The sequence below is a fragment of the Megalopta genalis genome, chromosome 15 (genome assembly GCF_051020955.1).
Source record: "Megalopta genalis isolate 19385.01 chromosome 15, iyMegGena1_principal, whole genome shotgun sequence".
Lineage (NCBI taxonomy): Eukaryota > Metazoa > Arthropoda > Insecta > Hymenoptera > Halictidae > Megalopta > Megalopta genalis.
In genome coordinates this window covers 4,427,947-4,447,832 of record NC_135027.1, presented here as the reverse complement: position 1 = coordinate 4,447,832, position 19,886 = coordinate 4,427,947, and the positions used below count along the sequence as shown (strand labels likewise).

General features: G+C 36.7%; 3 protein-coding genes across 10 annotated transcripts in view; 1 reads left to right on the top strand and 2 right to left on the bottom strand.

The window, feature by feature from the left end:
• BNIP3 (BCL2 interacting protein 3) overlaps positions 1–6,307 on the bottom strand; it is a 38,593-nt gene extending 32,286 nt beyond the window's left edge. Inside the window, exon 1 of the mRNA XM_033471777.2 lies at positions 6,112–6,307. Coding sequence (XP_033327668.1) covers positions 6,112–6,154 — 43 coding nt within the window. The 5' untranslated portion in view covers positions 6,155–6,307. The remainder of the gene's footprint in view (positions 1–6,111) is intronic.
• A 1,429-nt stretch (positions 6,308–7,736) lies between these two features.
• On the top strand, positions 7,737–12,002 carry Paip2 (polyA-binding protein interacting protein 2). Of its 6 annotated transcripts, none has more exons than XM_033471804.2 (5): positions 7,737–7,893; positions 8,300–8,381; positions 8,596–8,777; positions 8,852–9,004; positions 9,079–12,002. In XM_033471804.2, exons 2-5 carry the CDS (start codon positions 8,309–8,311, stop codon positions 9,175–9,177), a joined length of 507 nt encoding a protein of 168 aa, XP_033327695.1. In that variant the 5' UTR covers positions 7,737–7,893; positions 8,300–8,308; the 3' UTR covers positions 9,178–12,002. The 6 variants fall into 6 exon arrangements, with proteins under 6 accessions (XP_033327695.1, XP_033327693.1, XP_033327697.1 ...); XM_033471802.2 differs by having other exon boundaries at positions 8,584–8,777; XM_033471803.2 differs by lacking the exon at positions 7,737–7,893 and adding an exon at positions 8,013–8,223 and having other exon boundaries at positions 8,584–8,777.
• A 127-nt stretch (positions 12,003–12,129) lies between these two features.
• Positions 12,130–19,823, bottom strand: alpha-Cat (catenin alpha). Of its 3 annotated transcripts, none has more exons than XM_033471797.2 (8): positions 19,273–19,823; positions 18,356–18,697; positions 17,540–18,272; positions 17,240–17,266; positions 16,300–16,533; positions 15,606–16,208; positions 14,845–15,522; positions 12,130–14,648 (listed from the first exon to the last, which is right to left on the bottom strand). In XM_033471797.2, exons 2-8 carry the CDS (start codon positions 18,670–18,672, stop codon positions 14,484–14,486), a joined length of 2,757 nt encoding a protein of 918 aa, XP_033327688.1. In that variant the 5' UTR covers positions 18,673–18,697; positions 19,273–19,823; the 3' UTR covers positions 12,130–14,483. The 3 variants fall into 3 exon arrangements, with proteins under 3 accessions (XP_033327688.1, XP_076382723.1, XP_033327691.1); XM_076526608.1 differs by lacking the exon at positions 19,273–19,823 and adding an exon at positions 18,762–19,265; XM_033471800.2 differs by lacking the exon at positions 17,240–17,266 and having other exon boundaries at positions 19,273–19,805.
• Between the last annotated feature and the right edge of the window lie 63 nt (positions 19,824–19,886).

Here is a 19,886-nt window from a genome sequence, read left to right as displayed (position 1 = left end):
GGTGCACGATGGCTCCGTGAATTTATGGTACCGGGAATATCAAACGCGATAAGCGAATTCACTGTGCCTGTGTCCGATTTCACGGTGGAAAGCGTGCTTGCAGTGCAAGCGCGCGAGCATGAAGCGCACTGCGCGCCGGAGCCACGCCTACCGTGCGTAATTAGAGCAATTAGAGTGCTCGCAAAAATTCGTTTTCGACAGATTTCGGCATTGCTGAAACCTTCGATCTTCGATCTTAGCATTTCAGCTAAGCAAAAGAAGAGTTTTCCGGGCGACCAGATACATTAGACAGGGCGTTCTCCGACAAAGCGCTCTTCCTCTGACTCCGCTGGCCCCAAAACTTGACCCCCAGGCCCAACGAAGTGAAGCGAAAGTTCCGATCGGCGAGCGATTCAACGAGATCGCAGCTACTTTCTCTCGCGGAGCTTCTGCACTGCTGCGAAATACGGTAATTTCTCCCCAATTCGCGCTCAGATTGCGCACAGAAATGGACAATTTAGGAGGTAGAGGTATGATTATTCGAGCCTTGCGTCCCGTTTTTATAGTTATCGACAATCTAATAAAACCGATTCGCAAGGCTCGAATAATCGTATCTCTTCTTCCCAAATTGTCCATTTTTGAACGCAATCTGAGCTTACCGTTATCACGAAATCACGGAAAGAGTTCGAAACTTTTCCGCCGTCCGTAGAAAAGTTCATTCATTTTGCGGGCTCCCGACGTGCAAACAGCGTTTCCGGAAGGTGAAAGAGGGTTGTGTAATCGGGGATCGACGGGGGAACCGGCGAATTCGAACAGCGACCTATTTTCGCGGATGTTCAAGCCGGGCTCGCGGACGACTGCACAGCCGCCATTGCTAAATCTCGTAGTTGCCCAGAGTCAACATCACCAGAGGACCCACTTAGCGAGATTATTTGCAAATAGAAAGGTGAACTCTCGCCATTAGCCGCTCTTTGTTGCGGCCGAGTGGTGGCCGAGTGGTGGCCGAGAAAGAAAAAGCCTCCGATTCGCATAATCCGAGCTCGCCAAGCCCTGTGATCGATTCCGACGAAGCTCCACCGGCGATTATCCATTCGCGGGCGGTAATTAAACGTGGGCAGTAATGAACGCTGAACCTACAGAGCCCTGAAAGCAGCTTGCACGCGCTCGCCTTGTGAAAATGACAGGACTGAATTTAAAACGAGACATCGGGAACTAGACACTTGATCGGCAATGCTAGGTTCGCCGCTAATGACAGCTTTCAGAGATCTGTGGGATGCAAGGAAACGTTCGCGTTACCATAACGATTGGTAAAGTTTTATATAATAATCATCGAAAATGGAAGCTCGTCTGCCGAACACTGTGGGGCAGGGGTGTCAAACTCGCGGCCCGAGATGATCATTTTTGATGTCAAGTAACAGGACGTAAACAACAATAATTTAACTTTATATATGCGTTTATTACAATGTGCTAGTCAAAATAAAAATATTTGTTTTTTTGTCGCAGGGGTTACTGCGACGGTTTATATAAAATAATCCGAGAGAGTTTTTGGTTTTATGTAACGAGAACTTTAATACAACTTGTAACAAAAAAGACGATGGGGTAGAGTGTGTTTTAAAATACGTAAAAGGTAAGCGAGTGACGGACGAGACAGAGATACGAACACGTCGAGAGTCGGAGGAAAACTGACTAACTAACTAACTAACTTCTCTCCCTTTTTGGGGGAGAGCGTATTAAAATCGGTAAGGGAAGATCCTTGGGAAGGGCGAAGGCCTTTCCCGAAGATTTTCCTACCGGGATGATCCGGAACCTAAGGTCCGAAGCTGTGTCTCGTCGTTTTTACTGTTTTATGGCGGTGTGTACGCCTCGCGTCGGGAAAACTCGAAAAAGGCATCTGCACACCCCGCTTTTGGAGGACGTGGCTTTTATTATGTCTGGTCCGCCACAGTTTCTATGAACATTGATCTTCTTTTTTTTGCGGCCCTCCTAAAGTTAAGCATCGTTTATTTGGTCCAAGTTAGCTTTTGAGTTTGACACCCCTGCTGTAGGGTAATATTCGACTACTGGGAGGGGGCGGGGGGGACGTCGTCGCCGGGATGAACGCACGAAAATTACCGGAAAACGTCACGTGCCACGAAATCACGGCGGGTGGGTGGCCTTAATCAATTGAATTAAGGTCCACCAACGGGCGTTACGGTTAAAAATAGACGCGAACGTGTCCCCCTTTTCATCGGTCCGTCATTTCAATCTAACGTTCTACGGAGGCGTGATAGGCGGCGACGTAACATAGTACACACAACGATCAAAAGGTAGAGAAGTGTCTCCGCTAAAAATAGACGGTGGGTCTCTCGACAACAACATTCGCCGAAAGCTTCGTCGATCCAATTCTTCGAATTTCTGTAAAACTCTCGGCGCATAAGCTGAACGATCGAAATAACATTCCCGGTCGCGAGATAACAATTATCGTTTAGGGTTCTCATGGCCGGAGAACCTAGGCTGTGCAGTCGCTACCGTTGCAGGAACGCAGTTGGAAGAACCGAGAGGCTTCCGCGATTCTGCATTGCAACTGTGTGCAGCGGGTTCGAATAAGAAAGTAGCGTGCCACAATATGGGTATTGATTGGATAAACGGAATTTAACCCTTTGCACTCGGGTGGCGACTCTGAGGCGCTACTAAAAATTGGTATACTATTTTTCAAAATCATTCTAAGCGCATCAGACTCGTTTATATGTAAAAGAAGCTACTAAAATTGCATTGTACTTGCCAATAGGCTCAATTTCATGTGCATAAATCGCAATAGATTATATAAAATAGAAATACTGTAGATCAGAAATCACGTTTTGGATTTCGAATTCAGCTTCGACTGCAAAGGGTTAAACCAGCGAGAGAATTAAGGGCCAGAGAGATTTCAAGATGATGACCCGCTCAGGATGCTGTTTTCTAGTGGCCTAGGAGCAGGTGCAGGTGGCCTACCACAATAGCCGTGATTCGTATCACGTACGAGACGATTACGAACCTGGCCTCAGGTCAACTTTTTTCAAACAGACAGCGAGAGACCGAGAGCTCTGACGTCAGCCTGTGCAGCTCCTGAGGATCGTCACGTAAGCATAAGCAGACAAACACGGCTGCGCAGCTCGCTGCCCAAGGCTCCCGGAAAGAGAGTATTCTTCAGGAAACGATAAACTTTTGCACTATCGAGCGTCCGGTCTGGAGCTAAATTTATCCCGAACCCGATACGTGGAACACGACTGGAATCGCCTCCTCGGGGATGATTTTTAATGGGAGTCGGGAACTCTGGTATCAACCCCGATGGATCGCGCACAGTTGTCACTGGAGCCGTTAATTGCCCCTGGGAGCGGGGTAAAGCGGACACCTTCGATAAAAGCGCGAATTCGATAGAAAGTGCATCCGTGACTCCGAGGATTTGTATGTTAACACTAAACCTACACCGTGGTCGAAATAACCGTTCTCTTATTTTGCAATTCTGCAAACTGTAGAGACTCTTTCGTGAAAAAAATGCTTGAATATTAATATATATTATATATATTATAATCGAATATTATAATATTATTATGATAATATATATTAATATAATAATAATAATATATATTATTATAATTGAATTCATTTAGATTTTGTAAAGTTTTATTATAATATATATTATATATATATTATAATCGAATATTATAATATTATTATAATATATATTAATATAATAATAATATATATTATTATAATCGAATTCATTTAGATTTTGTAAAGTTTTATTATAATAAAAACTTTACAAAATCTAAATGAATTCGATCTTCTCACTCGTACGAAGCAATGCACTCCAGGTACTATCACTGCTTGGGTAGAGGTTTAATGTTAACCGAGTGAGAATTTCTTGGCGCGCCCGCGAGCGGGAATCGTAGCGTAACAGTAACCGAGAACTTTCCATTGTTGTTGGGCGGTTTTGTTATTGCGAATAAATTTGATCGCAGCTGACAGCACGCGTCCGATACCTGTTGTGCAGCTGCATGTCGCGAAGGGAAACATTGCGTCACGGGTAAACTCTCGATAACGCCGTCGTCGCTTCCCTGACATTGGTCACGTCGTCGGACTTCGACGATTTTCCCGTACAGTTGGAAACCAAGCGGGAAAGCCGGCGATACAATGAGAAAGCAGAAGCGAATATACATTGGACATCATCGGGCGTCCCTGAACTTGGCCTAGTGCCACGTTTCTTCGGATTCGTGTAAATAGAGCCAGTGGTGTTCGAGTGAACCGCGGGACAGTGACCTAATTGTTGACTGACACCCTGACGCTGGAACCTGCGCGTGCTAATCCCTCCTTTTCGTGTTTGTTAGATACGACAAAAATTTATATATTTTATATATATATTATATATATTTTAAGTATATATATTATATATATAATATAAATTATAAATATATATATATATTTTTATATTTTATATATATTATATATATTTTATATTTTTTATATATATTATAAATTTTAGGTCCGGTTGTGTACTGCATCCCTGGAAGTAGATGAGGTGAGCAATGGACAGACGGAATAGCAGATTTCAATTTCAGCTACCACGACACTAATTCAAGATATTGAAGATGCTAAAAATCATGGCACAGAATGGTCTAGTATTCGGAATCGAGGGGGGGGGGGATTTAAGAAAGCAAGAACGAGAGGGGCGTGATATTTATAGGACGCAATAAAAATTATCGGTTGCCAACGCGTGAATTCAACAGAGATTCTGCCGACAATCGGAAACTTTCAGAATCCACAAAGATCGCAACCATAGTCATGGATAGTTCGGAATGTTTAGATTTACGAGGTTCCCTCGAGGAAACCTGAATAAACGCTATTTTATCCGTCGATCCCCTAAGAAAACAGTGCTCCAATGTAAACAGCCGATTGAACGTTCTACGAAACAATGGTATTAGTTTTCATTTTTTATGGCGGAAAGATCGTGTACATCCAGAACGAGATGTTCGTTTTATCCATTGTTTCGTTGGGCTTGAAACTTCTATTGACTCCGGTACAACATACATATATATATATATATATATATAATTATATCTAATATATCTATATAATCTATATATATGACTCTCCATTAGGAGGGTCACTCTTATCAATCTTTCCGAGCTCTAGATCTGTCGAGTACATGCTTGGTAATCTAGAAATACGCAGGTTTTAAATTAAATCGTATTTCTTGTCGCAGTTATCTCCCTTTATCGAATAAAGTGCATTCATCCTCGCTGTTGTGACAATAGTGTCATTAGCGTGAGGTACGGACAGATAAACATGAGAACAAAAGGCGGATATAAAGATTATAACGTCGTAAAACTATCTCGTAAAAATTTCGATGAAGGTCTGCAATGCGATATTTTATCCGCTTGCAAACCGGCCGAATTTGCATCATACGATACACGATACTTGACTAACGTGGTTCCCATGCAATTGTTAAAATGTCACTAATCAATAGAGTGCGAACCGCACAAACGATTTCACAGAGATTTCACAAGATTTCTTTGTTTTCTCTTTTCTTAGCCAAAGCAACAGGTTCAGATCAATTCTCGTTCGCGTGCAAATAATCGACAACGAGAACTCGATTTGCATATAAAAATAAAGATCCGCAGTCGGTCAATCGATTTCCGTAAAACAGACGAAGACACCGAGCAATTGCCGCTCGATGCATTTTCTGTGGTCGAAAGACGAAACACAGATTTTGCGGACGGTAAATTTTTATTTGGTACATGAAATACTATCGACCGCTGGTGACCGACACGAGCCATCCTTTCCGCACACGTATCTACGACCGACATGGTGTTCGGCGATTTTCATACCGGCGCATATCAGCTTTTAAAAGCAGATGAGCGCGCCAAAATGTTCGAAACGACGCAAACGCTTAATTTACGCCGGTATTGTCTCGGCGATTCAATAGCATGAAGGCAGAAAAGCGTCGGGAACAACCTAGCGGACAGTGAGTCGTAGGTGTGAACGTCCACGATCTACGACGCAAAAGAAAGCGAGATTGCGTTTGTTTACGCGTCAGCTAGGAACACGCGAAATGGCCGCGGTGTTTCGACTGACAGCTGCTCCAATCGATCCGTGAAAAGAAGGTTTACTCACCACCTAAGCTCTCGTCGGAGGTAAATTTCACCGTGGACGACATCACAATGGCCGAAGGCACTTGCTCTTTCACTAGTACCGGGCGCGGCACTTACTAACAGTAATTTCAACTACCAACAGACACTTTTCGACAACTTCGCTAACACAGGGGCCGACGCATCCGCGGCGAGTCACCGTGATCAAATGCTCGACGAGCCGGCTGATCCTGCTTTGTTTTGATGAAACGTCAACACACGCACGTCACGTTCAAGCGACCAATCGCAGGTCTCTTTCGTCTCTATGTACATAAATACACTGCTCGAGTCAAGTTGCGGGGTACACCCCTTCTATTCGTTGCCACTGCAAACAACCGTAGTGGGGGTAGCTACAAAGATTCGACCTGATTCGACCGTTCGACCCAGAGGGCAGTAGATATCGTCGTACTCTGGCGGAAACGGAATCATGTTTTAAATCTCTGCGTCCCTTCACTTCTTTCAAAACATAAAATTACTTTTACATGGATTCGATTGCTTATGTATACATTTCCCTTTGCACGCATACATTTAAATCCTCTTATTTAAGGTCAACATTGGTCCTCTTTTTGGACTTGAAGAAAGTTCATCATTTAAACTAATTGCTACGGAATAAGAACTTACCGTACACTGTTTCATAGAATTGGAATGTTGTGTTTGGGTTAAACGGTAGTTCGATACTCCTTCGACTCTTTACAGTGTTTAAGTTTGATGACTAATTACTATAAAACATATAGTTAACTAAATTAATTTCTATAACATTTTTGAAATTCTGTCACACATAAGGCTTAGCGTCATTGTTACCTTGGCGACAGAACAGAGTAGGGGAAACCCAATTTATTCGCGAGTAAAGCCTGAACAACACGAAAGTAGGGAATGACGCCGATGACCGCGATGGTTCCCCTACCTTTCACTACGTGACTCAATCCACGTTCGTATTCACAAAATGACGCAGAAAATTGCACATACAATGTATGTACGTAATCAGATGTTCCATGCGATTCTCAAAATCTGATGTGGCAATCTTTAATTTTACAGGGTATTTTCCTACTTATAAATATCTGTTACATCGTTTTCGTTTGGATTCGCAGGAAAATACGAATTCTATCGAGATGAACGTTCGAGAACGTATCCTCGGACGAATTAAAGTTTCGATTTTTCTTTTTACGCAAAATGTTATTGTGCCTGATATGTATTGTACATTATTACTTGATCTTTTAATTGGATATACTGTACGTGTACAAGCAGATACGCAATAAATCTGCACGTTTACGCTGTTAATAATAATAAAATTCGATTGTACATTGTAACTTTGCAGAGAATGACTTTAAATAGATACTTGGAATCAACAAATACCTTGCTGAATTATTCTGCTCAGGCGATCCTATAATTACCGACTTTCTTTCAACCTTGAAAAAAATAATATTCATGCTATTTTGTAATCGAGTGTATCATCAACGTAATCAAACTATCGCAACGCTTGTACTTTCCACGGGCTAATACAATACTTGAGGCTTACTTAGAGAATATTATAAAGAACGAGAAGGATCTCAATACTTATACTCATTATTTAATCATTATAATGCACAGATCAAAATCAATATCTATCAACTTTTCGAGCACAAAGTGCATTGCTCTTTTTGCACATGGTGGCAGCACCGTCCCGGCATTACTCCAAGGGTTAATTTGTGTTGCACGACACGTATTTCACCCATGAACTGCGTAAATCGTGTTTTCTATCGCAAGTCGTCCGTAGACGCGTTCTTAAAAGGTATGTTTACACTTTACGCTCGGTACGAGATCATTCTTGGTCGTAATAACAATAGATAGACGGTGCAATTATGAATAAAGATTAAGAAATATCGGTTTGTCGTGACTACAAAATAGATAGTTAAAAATGGTTGCCCTGCAACACACGGATCTGTCAAGCGACATTCACCCGTATCCGATTGCTACGATGCGATAAACGTAGTTATTCAAAATTCTCAGTCGTTCGCATATCCAACGATAAATTAATTGTAAACGCTGGAACTCGCGATTTCGACAGTGGGAACCGCAAATTCGCAGTCTCTGCTACCATATGCGTAAACGAAACGATCATGTATTTAAACGTTCAGTTTGCGACTTTCGTACGACCAGGAAGGTTCAAGGTTGTATTTATTGTATATTGTTTTCAGTACGTTTAGATGAGATACGTTTTGTCGAATCAGTTCATCGCCGATTCCTTCTCGGATTACGAGTTTTCGTATAATACGTATTGTATGTATATCATTTATAATACTATCTATAAATTAATTTCCGAAATCACATTTTTTTTGCCACTTGTATGTTATTTTTATACGGATTAACGTGTAACAACTGAACAAATGCAAAGTAGAATATATCTTGCTGTTTGAGATTAAGAATTCTAATGTATGATAAGATTATTTGTAAAAAGTATCAATTGTATATAGACTAGTAGTTGTTCTTTCAGACATATTTGAAATAAAAATGAAGATACCAAGCAGCGGTTCTGGGAATGATTATGGCACGGAAACAGACATTATTACATACATGGAAAATAACTATGAGTCCGAACTCGACGTGCCAGAAGCAGAGGACAGTGACTTTTCAGAATATCTCTGGATGGAAAATGAGGAAGAATTTGACAAAGAGGTATAAAAATTATAGTTCTACTAGCATAAAAGTATACAGAAGATAAAAATGTGAATATATGTTTGTATATATAGGTGATCCAACAATTGATGGAAGAAGAACTAACAGAGGAATGTTTAAAAGCAATGTGGGAGGATGAAAAACAACTTGAAAGAAACAGTAGTATCGATACTGAAATTTGGCAACAATTAGACCGTTTAAGCCTTCCAGATGATGTTACCGAATGGGTACATTTTGATATTTTGTTAAGTAATATTATGGAATGTACAATGAATCTCATTTGTTTAATGTATACTTTCAGAGTACATTAAATCCAAATGCAGCTGAATTCGTACCAGCATTCAAGCCCGCAGTAACATCTGTAAGTACACCGCCAGAAGTAACTGCAAAATCATCATAGAAGCCATACATTCCCTTCTTTAAAGTAAACAAAAATGGACTGTATGTATGGCTAAATATTTACCACCCACAGTAACACAGTTGTATTAACCGGAACATATTAAAAGTTAAACAGCTGTGACTAAACGTACAAAGATATAACGAACGTCAAAGTGGATAATACGTAATGCTGTTATATGATAATCCAAGATTAATGAAATCAGTTGCATAACCAAAAATTTAAAAGCAAAAAAATAGAAAAAATAATGCTATTCAAATTTTTATAGACAGAAAATATTGCATAATATTATAAACGTTTAATTTTACATATATATTTTTTGGGAATTAATTAATCATGATATATACATAAATCACTTGTTAAAAAAATTTGCAATTTATATTTCTTGCTTAATCGAGGGCAATTATACACAAAAGTTGAGAAGTTTTCATTACTTTTGTTTTATATATATGTTATTACAAATTGAGGCAGCATATATGAAGGAAAACCATTTACTGATAAAGTCTCGAATCTTTAGTCAATTCGTATGAATCACCTTCACTTTTGTATTAATTATGTTGTACATATGTACACCCGATTAATTATTGTATCCAAGACAAGCATATCCTTTTTAATTCTTTCAGAATATTTCTTTTTATTAAGATCTGAAGGTTTTTATAATGTAGTATGCGTTTCTAGAGAAACACTTCTCCTAAGAGTTCCTTTTATAACACTTATTTTATACTGGTATACACCTTCCGTAGGATCACTGACATAAACTAAGAACAATATATACCGACGTCATTAAGACACGAATAAAATATTGCATTAAAAGAACTATATTGCATTAAAAGAACAATATGCATATTCTGTTGCTGAAGCATTCTTATTATGTCCTTATTACATGGAACAACTTTTAACAATGATCTTGTATTGTAATTTGTTTTGTTTATTTAAAAGAAAAGAGGGAGAACAAACATCTATGTCATTATTTTGGTCCTCTATCAGCGTACATCTGAAAGACTTAAAAGATCTCAAATGAAAGTCTTATGCAGGCTGTGAAGGACTGATTCTATGGCTCTTCCTAGAGATACCATGAGCCATGTCGTTTACTTACTTTAATTAAGTAATCAAATTTTTATGAAACGATACTTCAAAAGTGATTAGAATATGTATATGAAATGTAATATTTGAATACTGTAAGTGGTGAGTATACAAAATGGTAATATAAAATTTAATATATATATATATATAAATAGATATAAAATCAACATACTTTCCATTGCAACATATTTCATTAGTACATGTTTGAACATTAACTTAACAATCAAACATTTCGAATACAAAATTATAGTCTGTAGCTATTCAACCATAAATTCACCACTTATGTGTACTATTTGGAAACACATACTTATGTACAAATTTTATTAACATTTTTTGCATTGTGATAGATATATAAATATATATACTGTCAGGATTTTGTAAGATTGCATGTGGTAAATCTGTATTATTTTAGTCACAACATACTTTAGTACGAACGCAGAAACTGTGATTATAAAGCAAATTAAATAGATTTATCAAATATATTATTCACAGTTAAGACACTTTATTGATTTCATAAACGCTTCGTATTATCTTGCTTTTGAATTTTTTCACACGTATCTCGTATACCAATTTGTGGCTACTCCTTGTGAAAAACGAAAAAGTAAAAAAAGAAGTGTACACGTAGTTTGTAACGATATCCGTGAAGGAAACTTATAATACATCGATTATGTGAAACAGTTGAAATGAAATTCAAGCAATTTTCTAATTTGGCACATTTAACTTAGTACAGAGAGACTGTTTTATAGATTTAGTAACGTTTGTTTATCGAAATCTTCACTTAATTAATCATTATCAATTCGTTATATATTACTGATGAAATAGCGTATTATACTAATTACATGCAGCTACTTAGTTTGTATGCTTATACTTTTTGCAATAAAATCATGAAAAAAAAATATCCTAATACGGAGCATATACTAATAGTTGTATTAACACGTATCTTGTAGTCATTGGATCTGTCAATTCGAATGACATGCAATATTTAAATCATATTATTAATATTTTTAATAGCATGTCTCGTGTATCACAGTGAAAAACTGTTTTTTAGCAGTAGAAAAACGAAAAATAGAAAATTTTCCTGGTTAAAATATGACCAGTAAATAATGCCTTGTTGCATACAACTTTGAATTTTCATGTACTCAGATTGTCGCAAAGTTGAATAATATTTCAAGATAAGAATCAATTTTCTAAATGATTTATTTTAATGGTACCTGTATTTATTTAGTATATAATAATAATAGTTATCTAGGTTTTACGAAATAAGTAACTGCAATTGTCTCTTACATTATTATGTATATTGAAAAAAAAACAAATAATGAAATTGTCAAAAAGAATTTGTTAATATAGATATAAAAATAATTTGTAACATTTAGATGAAAAGACACGAATAATGTGTTCCTTTTTCAATTGATTATTTATGTGGTTGTGCAGTATATTCATAACTTCAACTTTACGTTGAAAGATAAAAAAGTACAAAATCTAAAATGCAAAAAAAATGAAAAGAATTTAATCCAAATGATAAGATAATCTTTTTCGATTAATGGTGAAGTTTGTCTTTTGTAATTGCCATTTGCAAAAACAATGCATAATGGATTAAGAATAATTATATTTTTTAAGCGAGTTTGAATTACTATATTGTACCATTGCCATTAAATACTTGCATTTGCGATTCCCATCTCGTATCATTATTTCTGTATCATTTAGTATGTAAATGAAGCATATAAAATACAAATCTGTGTATTGTATTTTTTAACTGTTCACGCTATACCCATTCCCATCATTTCCTATTATCTTAAATGTTTTTACGTTAGCCCTTAGTTGTACTAATGACGATTAAACGAATAATAAATAGTGACATAGGAAGAAGATATATTTGTTAAAAGCATCACCTTATATTTGGCAGCATATCAGTAACTACAATTTATTCTTATAATTATTTCTATATAAATTAGTATTTGTCTTACAAAAGTAAAAAATTGATACCAATACATATCTTGTGTTGAAATAACTTGCAAAATGCGATATTCCACACTTTCTGCAAACGCTTTGATGTATTCCGATAGGCAACACCTACTATAACAGCTAGATTAATATAAATAAAATGATACATGTCATAATGTTAAGTGCAATTATATCTTACTGTTAAATACTTGTTGCTTGTACAACATATATGTATATATTTTCATAGAGATGCAAATTTTAATACAGAATATGTCGGTGCAATTAATTTCGAACAAACGATGTTTTTGAGAAACATACATTTAACATAAAGCTAACAAATTAAAGAAAGAAACAAAAAAAAACAAATTGTTAGTAAATTAATCATTATGCACAAGGACATAGTGATTATTGAAAGTATGAAATTGGTATCAGTTTTTTTACAATTACTTCTTATCAGCTATGTGTATTACAAAATCATCATAAACAAGATTACCTCAAAACTGTGTACTCATATGTACTTATATACAATTGTTAAATACTTTGTTCTGCAGTCTCTTTATTCCAATGCAATACTGTTTCACTTCTTATTGCTTTTCTGTAAGTCTTCTTGATAGAAACTATCTTTCTTTTGTAATTCAAAAGTTCTACCTTCCATTAAATCATAACGGTATTTGATAACATCATAATTTTGCCTCAATAAATGTATAGTATATTTGTCGACTCAAGAGAATATGTCGAACAAAGTATATAAAAAATTAATTAATATAGTTAGAATTGTATAGTTTAGAACATGTTAAAAAATAATGTTCTTTTTGTATACGAATAGATCAAATTAGACTTGTAAATTATTCAGTAGGAATTGTTAATGTAAGTTTGGTGTGGAAGATGTTTAAGATCTGTACCTTAGCTGATTTTATATAAAAGCATAACAAAGTATGCAGCAATATTATTGTCAAAGAATACATTACAATAAGAAACCGACGTTAGTATAACATATTAGTAAACATTCAAGGCCTATAATTATTATTAAAATTACTTGAAGCAGCAGCAACTTTTGTTTCTCAAAAGATATCAAAGATTTAAATATTCCAAAAGATATTAACTCTGTTGCTAAACGATGTCCGTCTCTCGGATATGTATAATAAAGTGTATTAATGGTTAAATAGTCGAAAAAGACAACGCGAGAAAAATGAAATTTGGTCGAAACATTTTATCGTAGGTATGTCTTTTTCAATATTGCAACATAAAAAATATGAGGCCCTTGATAAGTTTACATGCATATATACGTAAATATACATACACCACTTATCGTTTAATATTATTTAGTAAAAATCCAATAAAAATTGATGTATATAATAAAAAATTTATATTTGTATATCAATTGTACACATGATATATAATGAAAAAATTGGCATCCCTTCGGTACTTAATTGCTATTGTCGATTATTAATTAATATATCAGAGTCACATTTTGCACTGAAGTCTTCACTTGCGAAAAAATATATTCGTAATTATTATCAATAATTACGAGTAGTAAAACATTATAAACTTTTTATTTAAGTAAAGTACAATTTACTTAAATATCCATACGTACTTCATAGTGATTAAAGCGTTCTAATCAATATGAGTTATCAAACGATGTATCATCAAATCATAAAACATTCTTATATCCTATGAAATATAGTTGACACCTATTAATTTGTATGTATAATAATTCAAATCTAAATTTCATATATATTCTACAAAAAGAGATTAATCTTCGAGATCTAATTAAGTTCCATTTGCAAATTGACATAATCATATAGTGTTCTTCTTGCTTTTCAAACGTTTATCAATCGATAATTACAAAGAATATTAACACTTATTTTATGCAAGATATTTTATTTTCAAATATTTTCATTATATTTCTGTTGCGAATATCTTCCATTTCTATCACAATTTCAAACATGAAATTAATTTTCTTTATATTTTATTATTTAAAATCTTTCTCAATTGCTTCTTTTACTACCAGGTATTACAACTATTTAATACGCTATAATATGATTGTACACTGATGATATTTAAAATATGTTTAGTAACACTTAATTTCGTCTTGTAACTTTCTACGGTATCGTTTTGCAGAAAGAGTGTCTACATTTCATGATACATAAGAAATTGTTAATAAATGCAGATTAAGTCTTTGAACGTCATATTTAGTAGAAAATAAAACATCTTGCTCGAATGGCTCTCCAAAGGTGATGCTGTGTCTAGATTTTATTTTTATTAAATTACTTACACATGAGCGCTCAAACGCTTTCCGTAGGACTTTGAAACTCTGAGAGTGCATGTATCGGATTTTGCACTTTTTTCTGTGAACCCTTACGTACTTTGGCTCTAACTTCTTCTGGTCTCTCTGGTCGTACCAACGGTTTCTTCTCTGGTGCTTTCATTTTCCATACAACGATTGGTGACTAAACGAGCAGAAAATCATTAAACTATTAGTAAAAAGTACAAATGATCGATGGCAGCACAGCTGTGTAAATACTCACATACTGTATAATCCAATTGTTAGTTAGTAAACAAATTTGAATATTAATGTTAGTTATGTACAGAAATCTACATATGTTAATATACTGTAACTAACCGCAGTATGTTCACGATACTCACAGTTACTGTAGATTGTCGAGGATACTTTGTTGATGCAACATACGAAGCCTTAACAGTAAGAACTACCGCGTTCATCAAGTTCTTTGCCGCCTGAATAAGAGAAGTTGCGCTATCCAGTCCAGACACAATCAATTCTCCACTAATGTTTTGTACATCCGCTTTAACTTTACTAGTTATATTCATTTGATGACAATACAATGCTATACGTTGCAAATACGCCAGGAGATCCTTCTTAGTAGAACTCTCCGGGCACTGATCTGCAATTTGTCTAGTTAATTTATCTAATTTTGTTCCAGCTTCGGAAATCTTTTTGGCCGCATTGATCACGTCCATGGTAGTCTTTAGAGGTCCACGACCCCTGGTGAAGTCTGTCATCTCCATCATGATCATACACATATGTTTTGCCAGAACGATAATATCGTTGCCGGCATCGTCCCATTTGGCAACCTCTTTATCAAATTTCAACTTTTCGCTCTTAAAGTACTCCACCTGTTGCAAAATCTTCTGCTTATCTTCCTCTGGCATCTTGCGCATAGCTTCGCGCGCAGTCGTTATGCCACTGATTTCTGGATACTCATCAACACCGTGCTCGCCAGTTTGGGCGCTTGATTTACTACGTGTTTCTAACGTATAATGTTCGTCAAGCTCGACGTCCTCCGGATCTAGATCTTCATCCGCCTAAAAATCATGGAGAATCATGTGAGACCAACACGACAATCTGTGTGTGTAAAGCTTTAGTCTAAAATTTGAAATATCCTTACTCTATTCATCAATACAGCGCGTCTAATTTCACGGACTCCGTCGTAAACTAATCTTGAAGCGTCTATAAAGTCATTCTCATCCACCTCTTTAGCAGGATTACTACCCAAAGCATCTACCGCGACTTCTACTCTCTGCGCAAATTTCGGCATTACTTGTTCCCTTAGAACTTTCACAGCTTCTAATACGCGTTTGGTATAGATACAAGGCTCGTAGTTGTCCATCTCGGCCTGGACAACGTTACAGACTCTAGCTGACCGACCACGGATTGCACCCGCGGTTCTATCTAATGTGTCGGCATCGCCTTCTTGCAATGCCAGCACGCATTTGTTCACATCCTCTAAGATATGATTCTCGGACACGGCCAAGAAATCATCGATGGTGGTGATGTCATCGACAGCTTCCGTTAATACTCTGACTTGGTTCTCCCACGCTTGCCGGAACACCTCCATGTTGTCCAGGGCTACTTTCGATCGATTACGAGCTGCCAGCACGCGGGCCGCGTTAATTACTTGCGGGCACAAGTTCCCAATCTGGGCTGCCGCATAACGGACCATCTTCACACCATCCTCATTCCCAGACATACTGCACACCAGATTGGCGACCTGATTAAATGAAATATATATTATACGATCTTTAGAATTCAGTGAATTTTTTCAAACTAGTAGAAGTACTTGTAATCTTTTAAGAATTTACCTCTACTAATTTATTGGCATGCTCTGTGAATACAAGCGCGTATTCTTCTACTTCTTTGTCACGACCGTTCCTCGCAGCTTCAATCAGAACCAGCAAGGGCACGCTTGTCTCCAGAAAACTGTCTGATACGTGGTCTACGACCGCCTTTCTTAATTGTCTACGAAGATCCCGTGTTTTTCTGCACATGTGATCGATTGCTCTTTCCAAACCTTCGGATTGTTCTTTAACACCCATCTGTTGAATTATATTTGAATTGTTATGAATAGTGTACAGAGTGTAGCGCAGTGCGGGCATTCAAATAAAATCTATGCTATTGTTTCACTAAATTGATTATTAGAGTGCAAGATATGAAAATATTTTAATTGATATCATTATTGTAGATTACATTATTTAGTATGTTTAATTAAAAGTACTTTCCAATTCGTTTAATATGAAATTATTACGAAGAAGCTATGTACACAAGCAAATCTAAAAAGGAATGCGTGGAATCGTATGGTTGATGCAATTTCGTATAATAAAAGAATAGTCTTATGGTAAGAAACAAAAGAATGTGTGGAACTTATAATCAATTTGGATTCAATTCAAACTACATGTTTACTTCGATTGCAATAGATAGCTACAGTTTGTCTAAGTTTAATCAATGTAAAATTACATCTGCAATATGCACTATATGTCTACTCTATATACTTCTTGACTTCTATCAACTGGAAACTATATTATATATTATGGAAGTATATCATATTTACAGTTGTGCAAACAAGAGGTCATTTATAAAATTTATAAACACTCCATTGTTAAGAATTATAAGATTAGTGCTTGTTGTAAGACATCACAGGAAAGTAGGAGCATTATATATGTGAGAGCTAATTCAGCAGTTATTTTGCTTGATTTATAAATTATATGCAAAGAGAGTGCCAGAACACAAGGTTTTCATATTTACCCGTTTCCCACCCCGAGCGAGCTGTAACTGCAGTCATCAAAATAAAGAACAAATGAGTAGAATGAACATATTAAAATATAGATAAATCATTTTAAGCAAATTTGTCTCCATAAAAACTTATACAACTGCAAAACGTAGTGTACAGAAGAATATATCTCATGAATAAAAGACAAATCAAGATAAATTATAGAAAAATCAAAATAAATAACCAGTCTGTTCTATGTGTGGGAATAGCTTAGCTTGTACACGTATTCATTTTTTGCATAAATTATTAAAAAGATTCGCTTACAGCATACTTACATTATTCATATATTCACTGAGCAAATCTTGTAGAGCTTGCCTAACCGCATTACATTCTGCAACAATGCGTTCTCTACGCTCATCTCTAGTACATGAGGAATCTGCCATCAGTGCAGCTCCACTAATAATACTCTCCAATCTTTCCTCCAGGCTAGGTCTTGTGCGTACTTCGTTATACGCGAGCGGAGACATTACCATTCTCTCGTCAAAGTCATCTAACGCGGCAGCTAATTCACCGGGTCCTTCGTAAGGATGTTGACTATCAAGAGGAGTCTTTCCCTGTGCAACATCGTTGATGGTATTCACGGCTTCGCATACTTGCTTCAAAACATAATCACGATTCGCTTTCGCAGCAGCTAGCTCAGGATGTCGAACATAAACTTTAGAGGCAGTGAGGAGCATAGTGGAATGCTTCTTGAGTACAGCTCGAGCTGCAGCTAAGTCGTCTCGTAACTGAGGATCTTTCAATTCTTGCTGACGCTTTGCAGCTTGATTCATGAGTTCTGATGCATTTCTTCCAAATTGCTTGATATTTTCTAACAGTTCTCCTTGGGAAGATGCATTTTTCAGCTTCTGTAAGTCGTCTTCCACTACATGCAAAGATTTTAGTAATAAATGCACATCAACCATATCCGCTAGAATAAGTAAGCGAGTTACTGCGGATAAAAGATTTCTTGCAGCACGAACCATATTGCCTCTTTTTAACGAAGAGCAAGGATCTTCGGAGAATTCCCTGTTCAGATAGTAATAACATAAGTATAAATTGAAAAATATTTATATTCTAAAGAAGTTTTACAAAAAAGATACAAGCAATACCTAGCAGCAATGCTCATTGCTGCACCAGTCTTCTTGACTTCTTCAACAGCACTTAACATTTCAGCAGTAATATCAGGATTTTCATAAGCAATTTGTTCACCTTTCTCAATAAAATTACTAGTTGCCTTTTCTACAGTTCCTACGAGAGCACTAGCTCTCTTTGACTTTCCTTTCTTCTTTTTGCTGGGGCCCTTTGTATTTACAAGCGTGGTTACTTGTAAAACTAAAGGCTCTAATGTCTTCTCTACAGACATAGTACGAATTTCCAAATTCTTGGGATCCCATTTTAAAGTGATTGGACCAAAATGATCTGACATCTTTGTTGATTTTTACAAGTCAATTCTGGAAATGGAGTAAAACATACACATGCATACATATGTAAATCTTTCAACAGTCATCAAATTACCTGTGCTTTTGAATGTGATACAGATAATTTATCAAATAATGTAGTTAAATCTTCATTTTATTTCTCCAGTGCTTTTCTCTTGTACAATATTTCGCTAATAATTTTTTCAATCCTCAAGGCACAAGATACGGAAAAATTGATTCATTTATAGCGATCACAGTCGCCCAAGCTTCGATATAATGAAAAATTTAATGGGACTGAACAAGGTTCTTATCTAATTCGAATTCTGATAAAAGCATCGATGCAGCCGATCTATTTCTATTCGATTTCTTCCCACACTTGCATAAACACCCGCAATCTGCTAATAACATTACGATAATTTCTTTGTCGCGGAATTAACAGTATTTATTATCTGCTCGTGAAATGCGCTGAGAAGGTGTGATCCTAATATCGTCCGAGGCATATGCGATTAGGGAACATACAACTTTGAAATACTTCACTAGTTTCCCCAAGTTTTGACACTTGCATACGGGCGATACGACATCGGTGCAAGCAAACAACAGCTTCTTACCTTCATAAGACTACGGCTTCGAAATTATAGATTCGCGAATAAAACCCAAGAACGTGTGGCGGCTACCTCCAGACTCGCCAGCAGATGGATTCTCCTTTCCCGCAAGTAAGCGATCCGCCTCAGTTTGTATATATACAGACTTTGTCCGTTCTTCCGATATCCCGATGTCTAAGGCAGGGCCCGCTAGAAAAGCCTTACCGATGAGTCCTCTAGCGAGACCCGGACGAAACGCCGCTCTCCCCTTGCTTTTGCACCGAATGCTTTCCCACGAAATGAGTCACATTGAAAAGCAAACACTTTAGCGTGTACACAATCCCGTATCATTTCGATGTATCATCCGTTTGTCATCGACACTTCATTCATGACGTCATGATTTCCGCCACAGTTGAAAAGTTAACGATAGCCAAGCAAAACCGGTCTACGCCCGAAACTCGGACTATATGAATGTTAGAGCGATCGAGCGATGCTTGCAGAAACGATGCGAGCACAGTGTACGCCGCTGAAAACAATAGTTGTTGAGCCTCCTATATTCACCTCTCGATAGCGCTATGAAAAACAGCATTGCCATCTGTGTCACAAGATTCTGTGACACGGATCACAGCGCCACGAGTTAT

Bases quoted from the DNA above. Each gene is read 5' to 3' on its own strand.
- Paip2 (XM_033471802.2), top strand. From the start codon at position 8,309: ATGAGATACGTTTTGTCGAATCAGTTCATCGCCGATTCCTTCTCGGAT. The intron at 8,382-8,583 runs GTATGTATATCA...ATAGACTAGTAG, and splicing joins GTTTTCGTATAATACGTATT to TTGTTCTTTCAGACATATTT. The intron at 9,005-9,078 runs GTACATTTTGAT...GTATACTTTCAG, and splicing joins CAGATGATGTTACCGAATGG to AGTACATTAAATCCAAATGC.
- alpha-Cat (XM_033471797.2), bottom strand. From the start codon at position 18,672: ATGTCAGATCATTTTGGTCCAATCACTTTAAAATGGGATCCCAAGAAT. The intron at 17,267-17,539 runs GTAAGTATGCTG...TGATGACTGCAG, and splicing joins TCAGTGAATATATGAATAAT to TTACAGCTCGCTCGGGGTGG. The intron at 16,534-17,239 runs GTAAATATGAAA...ATAATTCAACAG, and splicing joins TCGCTCGGGGTGGGAAACGG to ATGGGTGTTAAAGAACAATC.